Genomic DNA, 9,469 nt, shown 5'->3' with positions numbered 1-9,469 from the left:
TGGTCTACAAAGTGAGATAGATCTAGGCCAGCCAAGGATACCCAGGAAAACCTTTTTTTAAAAAAAGTCAGATTCTTGAGCCAGGTGGATCTCTATGAATTTGTGGTCAGGCTGGTCCATATGAGACCTTCTCTCAAAAAAACAAAACCAAAATCAGATCCTCAAAGAAAAAAAAAATCCAGCCTCTTTAAAAATAGCTAAAGACAAATCAACCCTAATTTTGAGTTTCTTCATATTGAAAAGCCAGCTTCTGTGACTGCTAGCATATCCTCCTGGAGCTCACTGGGGATTCAACACATCACAGATCCACCCTACTCCCACAGCCCTGCTGGTTCCCCAGCCTCCTCCAGATTTCCACTTTCTTCTTCCCTCTGGGAGCTGCCATTTTTGTGTGTGACAAACAGCTCCAAGCACATGCTGTGCGTGGTAGGGACTGGCCTGATTTTTCTTCTGTTGCAAAACCTGATTCTCTTTCTTAGAGCACACTTCACCAAAATAGAATGGTCTACTCTACGTGTCAAAACATGTCCAAGGAAAGCTGACCTCCGGAGGTGGGAGCTCCGTACTCCACCAGCAGGCGCTGTAGGATGATCAGGAAGTGGCCGCGGATGAGACCACCCACTTCGATGTCTTCATTCTCCCGAATGAAGGTCCTCAGGACAATCAGTACCTTGCGGGCTATGTCCACGGCGCTGGAATAGACGAGGTCCTGAGAGGAGAAAGAAGCCGGAGCTCAGAGACCACACAGCCAGCGACAGGTAGACAGTGCAGGAAAGAGGGTTGGGGAATGTGGCCAGGTTGACCGTTTCACAAAAGCTGAGTGAAGTCTCACTTTGCATCTGACTTTGTACCAAACACCCTGGTGGATGCACTGACTCCTCACAACTCCTGGAGAACGGTGGCATCCTATTACATCAAGAAGCAAGCAGAGGCTCAGGGACATGACACAATTTGCCCAAGTGACATAAAGCTAATAAGTGGCCCCAAGGGTGTGGCCTCTGGACTCCGCCGCGCCTCCCTCTTGTAAGTACAAGGGTCAAGAAGAGATTGTTTTTAGGACCAGGAACCTGGGAACCAGAAGACTACACAGAGAACAGAGATGTCATAGGCCAAGGGAAGGACAGGCTGGGAGAGATTCAGGGTAGGGGATGGGAAGTGAGGACTAGGTCAGGCCTCTTCTCTGCCATGGCATCTGCCCATCCCTGCCCCAGGCAGTGAAAGTCTTGGGTTCAGGAAATGAAAAAGGACATTTTAGTTTGTTTTGCTTTTGGAGTTATTTTAATGAACGTATGTTGAAAGCAAAACAGGCAGAAGGGGCACCAGTAGCTGTCTCTGATAGCTCCTGGCACCTACCAGCTCAAATACGCCAATGCCTTTGGACAAGAGAATGTGTCAGGCCAGTTAGGATAGGGTGCTATGAATCCAAGGTCACACAGACTCTATACAGAGAGGCCAGCTCCCAGTGCAGAAAAACATGACCACAGGGCACTTCAGCCAAACAAATCCTGATGTGAGGACCACTGGGCAGGCAGGGCAGGATGGGGAAACATGAGCATAGGGCTTGGCTTTGGAGAAACAATGACAATATCAGCCATTAGAATCTAATGACATAGGTGCTGCCCTGTTTTTATATTGTAGCCATACATTTGTCTATACATTTTGTTTGTTTTGTTTTTCCAGACAGGGCTTCTCTATGTAGCCCTGGCTGTCTTAGAACTTGCTTTGTAGACCAAACTGGCCTTGAACTCATAGAGATCCAATTGCCTCTGCCTCCCAAGTGCTGGGATTAAAGGCGTGCGCCACCATGCCTGACTGTCTATACATTTTTACAACTTTCTGATAACTCCTCCAGTTAGGTGTCATCGCAATTTTCAAATGGGGAAACTGAGCTAGGTCAATTAGTTGTCTTTAAGAAAGTAGTAGAGAGTCAGAGGTAGGAGCTTACACCTATAATCTCAGCACTCAGGAGGATGAGAGAGAGGAATTTCATGAGTGTGAGGCCAGCCTGGGCTATGTATTAATTTCCAGGGTAGTCTAGGCTACGGAATAAGATGGTGTCTTAAAAAGAAAAAGCAAACAGTAGAGTTGTAAACTCTGCTCTAGTGTGTTAATGAAGGGGAGGGGTTAATGAGGTGGCTTTACCTCCGCCACTTCATAGAGACTCAGAAGCCATCTCTGAGAAGCAAAATCACAAGTTGGAGAGCTAAGGAAAATCTAGATAATTTCAGAGACAGACGTGTGGCACAAGCCTGAAACTCTAGAACTCAGGAGTCGGAGATGGGTGAGTCTCAAGTTCCTCCAACTTCTCTGCTTTAAAGAATGTGAGGCCAAAATCTAAAGTAAGAATACTTTACTCAGGGTCAAGAGAGTAAAGGTCAAGCCTGTTTCCCTGTTGTCCTTTGCTGGCCCTTCCCTGCCGCAGGGTCTCAAAGCTGGTCCCTCAGAAATCTGTGAATTTTAAAGGTCTAAAAAGAAAGGGAATACCAGGTCTTTGTCGGCCACAGTAAATGCGGCATGCTGATACATGGGTTAGTGAGAAGGTGTTGGGCGGACCCATGGCCCACTGCATTTTCAACTGTCCAAAGCTGTCCAGACTCAGAACAGAGCATCTGTGACAGCCTTGTGTTTCACAGCTAAACAATGGACGTGAAAGACCACCCGTTGATAAGAGTGGCAATTAACAGCTTTGTTTTCAGCTGTTAATTACCCATATCAAAACCAGAAATCGGTCCCAGCACGTATTTTTAGACTTCATTCCCTCCTGTGGCTAAAAGCTGGGAAGAAACGGTGGGAATTATATGTGTGAACAGAAAACAAAGTTGTTTCTTGCTGTTCTTTTCACCACTGATGTTTCTAGGATCTAATTTAGTAAGACTCAGTAACTGTGGTCTCCAGTCCTGGCCGTGATCCTTATTACCTTGGGCAATTCTATTAGCATCTCTGACATGAACATTATCTAGCTCAGACTCAGAGCCAATGATTAGTAAGTGATCATCTGTATGTGGTATCGTTTAATATTCCTCTATACTACCTCCCAGCCCTTCTGCGGTCTCCATTTCCCAGATCTCCAAACAGCATCTAGCCATGTAGGTAGCTCCTTACGATTGAGCTCTAGGCAAAGGGAAGTAAATGCCTCCTGTGGCCTGATGTAGCCACCTCCAAGAAGAGATGAATAGGACAGCATACATCCAAGGGCAAGGCCTGAGCCAGAAGGACAAAATGGGGCACCCCACCCCTTCCTGAGAACACAGAATCTAAGGATTCGGTCTTCTGAGATTCACTTTCTCTTTGGCTTGCTCTTCCTAAGAGCTTATTTTCTTTGAAACTGGTGGCCCAGGATAGTTTTCGGCCAAAGTAAGTAGTCTCTACACTAACAAGGCCCAAACTGTGAAAGGAACTGAAAGAAGAGTTAATGAGCCACACCTTTCTCATATTAATTATAGATTTACATGTCTACTTATTCATGAACTCAGTACTTCATTCATTACAAGCACATTCTACGACTGATTCACACTTCCACTCCAAGGAGCTCCATGGTTGGCATTTTAAGACTGAGCTTGGGGTGGTCAGAAGTGAGGTGTTGACTTGAGTCATCAGCACACAGGTAGAAGGCTCCAGAGTTTGGGATAGGTGAGCCAACCCAGGAGAAAAGCAGTGAGTTAAGTTCCTCAGGCAGAATTTTGCAGAATACCAGCCTTAAGACCTAGCCAGGGCACAGGGAAATCTCCAAGACACTGAGAAGGAGACTCAAGAAAAGAATGAGGAAAATCAAGAGATGGCATTCAGGCCGGGCGGTGGTGGTGCACACCTTTAATCCCAGCACTCGGAAGGCAGATGGCAGACGGATCTCTGTGAGTTCAAGGCCAGCCTGGGCTACAGAGCGAGATCCAGGAAAGGCGCAAAGCTACACAGAGACATCCTGTCTCGAAAAACCAAAATAAAATAAAATAAGAGAGAGAGAGAGATAGATAGAGAGAGAGATAGATAGATGGCATTCCTTAAACCCAGAATGTGCCACTAATAAGAAAGTGGATAACCATCAATATCTACAGGTCACCTAAGATGATGACCAACAAGCCTATGGTAATTAGTTACAGAGACATCCTTGTTGTCATGGTGATGCAATTTTCAGGAGTATCAGGGCCTGAAGCCAAAGGGAAGATCAGTTAATGAGATGGATGGGAAAAGCTTGAAGTAGACAGTTACAGTTGGGTTGTGCCAAGGCAGGAAATTAAAACATAAAGAGCAGGAGGCAGGGACTCAGGAGCCCATAGGTAAAGGGAGAAGGCCGTCAGAGCAACTAGAGCATAGTTATTGGGGCTTGCACTTACACACACACACCCTAAAAAAATCTCTCTCCTCCTCTTCCTCCTCCTCCTCCTCCTTTTCTCCTTCTTCCTTCTTCTCATTCTTTTAAACCCAGGCTGTCTTAAAACTCACTCTATAGTAGAGGATGACCTTGAACTGCTGATTCTCCTGCCTCCACATTCCAAGTGCTGGGATTACTGGTGTGCATTTCCATGCTCAGTTTATGCAAACTGGGGTGAAACCATGGGCCATCAGCATGCTAGGCAAGCACTCTGTCAACTGAGTTACATCTTCCAAAGCCTGCAGTCTGTGAATGCACAAATGAATGAGTGCACCTACCAGCAAAATGAGCAGGATGCTAGGCGTGCTTCTGAGCATCTGGAACAGGGCTGCTAAGTTGGCAGGAACGATGGTCCGTCCAGGAGACGAGTCATCATCTAGGTTCTCATAGTTGCACTCTTCCCAAGAAAACCAAAGTTCCAGGGCACGATGCCCAAACCTGCTCATCAGCCCTGGATAAACCAGGAAGAATCTGAGCAGGAGTAGGTGGTGAGTGTAGACCAGATGTAGGTCTGAGATGCCCTCTAGGAATTTTCTGATTGCACTGATCACAGCCTGGAGGGAAAAGAAAACAACTAAATATACTTTGCAGAGGGTCTGAGACCCCAACGACGTGACCAGTGGCTGAGGAAAACGTACTAGCATCCCAGCATCCCAGTGCATCATCTCAGCATCCCAGTCCATCATCTCAGCATCCCAGTCCATCATCTCAGCATCCCAGTCCATCATCTCAGCATCCCAGTCCATCATCTCAGCATCCCAGTCCATCATCTCAGCATCTCAGTGCATCATCTCAGCATCCCAGTGCATCATCTCAGCATCCCAGTGCATCATCTCAGCATCCCAGTGCATCATCTCAGCATCCCAGTGCATCATCTCAGCATCCCAGTCCATCATCTCAGCATCCCAGTCCATCATCTCAGCATCCCAGTCCATCATCTCAGCATCCCAGTCCATCATCTCAGCATCCCAGTCCATCATCTCAGCATCCCAGTCCATCATCTCAGCATCCCAGTCCATCATCTCAGCATCCCAGTGCATCATCTCGGCATCCCAGTCCATCTCAGCATCCCAGTGCATCATCTCAGCATCCCAGTCCATCATCTCAGCATCCCAGTCCATCTCAGCATCCCAGTGCATCATCTCAGCATCCCAGTCCATCTCAGCATCCCAGTGCATCATCTCATCATCCCAGTTCATCTCAGCATCCCAGTCCATCTCACTGCTCATCCAGTTGGGCTTGGAGAGAAAACCCCACAGTGCTAGCCTTTTAACAGCAACCGCTCAACCTGTGTGATATTGGGTTGAGTCTGGAGACCTTTCTGATTACCGTGACAGGGGATGTGCTATAGGGGAAGTGCATCAAGCAGGGAGAGTGCAGGAATACTGCTAATAGCCTACAATGCCAGCAAAGACCCTCACAGTGGGTTGGGGACTTAGCTCAGTGGTAGAGCGCTTGCCTAGCAAGTGCAAGGCCCTGGGTTCAATCCTCAGCTCAAAAAAAAAAAAGTAAAAAAAACCCAGGGCAAGATAGAAGTGGTGCTAGGCTGAGGAGCCCAGCCCTATTGTGTGTGTATATGTATATGTATGTGTGTGTGTGTGTGTAATTATGTTATATTCTACATCAATACATCTGTCTGTCTCCTGCCCTAGACTGAAAGGGCACCTAGCAGAGGGCCTGGCTCACAAGGGAGAAAGCAGATGTGCGTTGCGTTGAATCATTTACTAAACACTAAACCCCCACTACTTTCCCATGGAAAACAGATCAACATTCAAATTCCTTAGGTAATCTTGACAATAAAGATTAACAAAAAGATTGGATTTGGTTGGAAAATGTTCAGGAGATTCGTAAGGCATAGCCAAGTGTGTCTGTGAGGGCAATTACATGGGGAGTGGGGGGAGACCTTCCTCCGAATGTGAGCATCACCATCCTAGAGGGTGGGAGCTTAAATGGAATAAAAGGGAGAAATGGGGAAAACTCCATTATAAATTTGTGGCTTAGCTGAACATGATGGCACATGTTTTCAATCCCAGCAAAGGCAGGCAGATGTCTGAGTTCAAGGTCAGCCTGGTCTACATAGTGAACTCTGGGACAGCCAAAGCTACTCAAAGAAACCCTGTCTAGAAAACAAACAAACAAAAAAAAAACCAGACAAAATAAAACAACAACAAAAAGCAGCAGGTTCAATCCCTAGCACTCAAAAAAACAAAACAGTGAAATTAGACTACTGACTTAAGGACTGAGTATTGTAATAACATCTCTAGACTTTTGTTTGTTTGAGACAGAGCCTCACCCAGACTGGCCCAGAACTTAATATGCAGTCTAAGCTAGCCAAAATTTTCCTACCCTAGGTTCTGAAACACTGAGACTACAGACATAAGCCACCACAACCAATCTAGAAGGCCAGTATTCTTGGGAAATACACACTGAAGCATTTAAGGAAAAAAGAGCATATCAAAAATTGTCTGAGAATTATTTTCAAACAGCTCAGAAAGATAAGATTGAGGGAGAATAAATTAAAATCATTATTTTAAAAAAGGGATGAGTCGAGCGGTGGTGGCGCACGCCTTTAATACCAGCACTCAGGAGGCAGAGGCAGGAAGATCTCTGTGAGTTCGAGGCCAGCCTGGTCTACCAAGTGAGTTCCAGGACAGGTGCAAAGCTACACAGAGAAACCCTGTCTCAAAAAAAAAAAAAAAAAGAAAAACAAAAAAAGATGAATCAGGGTTGGGGATTTAGCTCAGTGGTAGAGTGCTTGCCTGGCAAGCGCAAGGCCCTGGGTTCGGTCCTCAGCTCTGGGGGAAAGAAAAGGGGGATGAATCACCGGCAGTTGTAGTGCACACCTTTACTCCCAGCACTCCAGAGGCAGAGAGAGGCAGGTGGATCTCTGTGAGTTCAGGCCAGCCTGGTCTACAGAGCAAGTTTCAGGACAGCCAGGGATACAAAGAGAAACCCTGTCTCGAAAAACAGAAAAATAAGATAAAATAAATAAATAAGTTACAGTGTGGTGCCAGGCATGATGGTACACCAAGAAAGCTAAGGCAAGGGGATTATTTCAAGTTTGAGGGCAGCCAGGGTTACAGCACGAGACCTATCTTACCTTCTTTAAATCAGGGTGTGGTTGTGTATTACCATTTGCATATTTATGTAAGAGTTAAGCTAAGACTATAGTTCAACAATGACTTCCTGAGAAGAGAGTTTCAGTTCTGTGTGATGGAAAAGCCCCACAAACGGACAGTAGTATCAGGACATACTATCATGAATGTAATAAGCCGATACAATTAGTGTAATTAATGAATATCATAAATATAGTTATTGAATGAATGCTGGAAATGTAATCAGTGAGTACCACAATGTAATTAATATCGTGAGTATAATTAATATCTTGAATGTAATTCATGCCACTGAATTGTGAACTTAAAAATGGTTATAACTGTAAATATTATGCTCATTGAAAAAATAAGGTGGAATGTAATCACCATACATTATATGTGTGTATGAAATTGAAGACAGTGATGCTCTAAAATAGAGAGTAGTGGTGATGATGTCATGGACCTATGAGGATGCTGGACTAAAGTCTATCAATTTGTGCACACAGGCAAATTGTATACTATGTGAATCATTTGTTAATAAAGATTTTATAAAACGTAAAAAAAACAAAAACAACAAAAAAAAACCAAAAAACTATAGCTCCATAGTAGAGTGCTTGCCTGCCTTGTAAAAAGCTGTAGGTTTTTTAGGTGTTATATGACATTATGGATTCAGGCCTAAAAGGGCAAAAGCCCAGAGTCCCATCCGCTTCCTTCTTGGCTCCCACACCAGCAGCAGTGTGAAGAAGACCTTGCTACACCATCAATCGAGAAGCCACTGAGACAGTTCCCATCATGCCTTTCTCCTTTGTCTCTGGCAGTCACAGAAGCCCAGAATCATCCTCAGCTGGCTCAACATGCCCTTTGCTGTTCTCCTGTCCTGTCTTACTCAGCTCTCCAAAGTTTGCTGTGTGTCCTCTGGAAACCAGTTACTGAAAAAGTCTGTTTTCAAACTTCTCTGAACATCTCCTCCCCTCCGATACTTTGATTCTATTCCAAACACTGGCTTGGCCTTTAGTCTTTCGAGTAGAAGTGTTTTCTGCCCCACCTCCCTACTTCCAGGACCCCGACTTCCGACTTCTAAGTTCTGTGACTTCCTCCCTCTTTCTTTCTTTCTTCCTTCCTTCCTTCCTTCCTTCCTTCCTTCCTTCCTTCCTTCCTTCCTTTCTATCTATCTGTCTGTCTTTCTCTTTCTTTCTTTCTTTTCTTTTCTTTTCTTTTTTTTTTTTTTTTTTTTTTTTTTGGTTTTTTAAGACAGGGTTTCTGTGTGTAGCTTTGCACCTTTCCTGGAACTCACAGCGATCCGCCTGCCTCTGCCTCCCGAGTGCTGGGATTACAGGCGTGTGCCACTACCGCCCGGCCACTCCCCATTTCTTTCACCGGCCTCAGCTACTCATGTCTGTGATCCTGTCCACTCGGGCCTGAAATCCTGAGTTCAGTCCCCAAGGTCCACACAGCGAAAGGAGAGAACCTGCTCCTGCAAGCTCTTTTCTGACCACCGCCTGACTTCTGCAGCAGGTATTTCTAGCTTCTGTGCAGACTGCATGCATGTTGTTACAGACATACATGCAGGCAAAACACCAGTACACATAAAAAACGATGTAGCAGGAGTGAAAATATAAGAAACGCTTTTTATTTCCTTTCTGAAAACTGCTAGTCGAAGATAAAGAACCCAGGCGGGGGTTCAGCTCAGTGGTGGAATTCGCGCTCCCTTCCATGAGGTCCCGAGTTTCATTCCCAGAACCGGTCTTTGAATCTGTTTCCTACACAATCTATCCTTGAGAGTAAGTGAACAGTTGATAAAGTACTCTAGTTAGGAACTGGTTGGGGGGAGAGGGGCGGCATGGTGTTTCTACCCGTGAACTCAGCACCCAGGCAGTGTGAGCAAGAGGACAAGAGTTCAAGGCCATCCTTGGCTACACAAGCAAGTTGAGCGAGCTGAGTTCCAAGCCAGTCTAAGTGAAGCCATGTCTCAAAACAACAAAAATAAAACAAACAAAGAATGATAAAC

The 9,469-nt window shown here is 45.4% G+C and overlaps 1 protein-coding gene across 1 annotated transcript in view; it reads right to left on the bottom strand.

Moving 5' to 3' along the window:
* Positions 1-9,469, bottom strand: part of Mei1 (meiotic double-stranded break formation protein 1) — a 66,566-nt gene that overhangs the window by 14,568 nt on the left and 42,529 nt on the right. Inside the window, exons 20-21 of the mRNA XM_036208431.1 lie at positions 4,648-4,923; positions 544-709 (exon numbers count right to left, since the gene is read on the bottom strand). Of these exons, the coding sequence (XP_036064324.1) occupies positions 544-709; positions 4,648-4,923 (442 nt within the window). The remainder of the gene's footprint in view (positions 1-543; positions 710-4,647; positions 4,924-9,469) is intronic.

The sequence above is a fragment of the Onychomys torridus genome, chromosome 16 (assembly GCF_903995425.1).
Source record: "Onychomys torridus chromosome 16, mOncTor1.1, whole genome shotgun sequence".
Lineage (NCBI taxonomy): Eukaryota > Metazoa > Chordata > Mammalia > Rodentia > Cricetidae > Onychomys > Onychomys torridus.
Note: the sequence above shows the minus strand (reverse complement) of the source record. Positions and strands in the feature narration are given on the sequence as shown.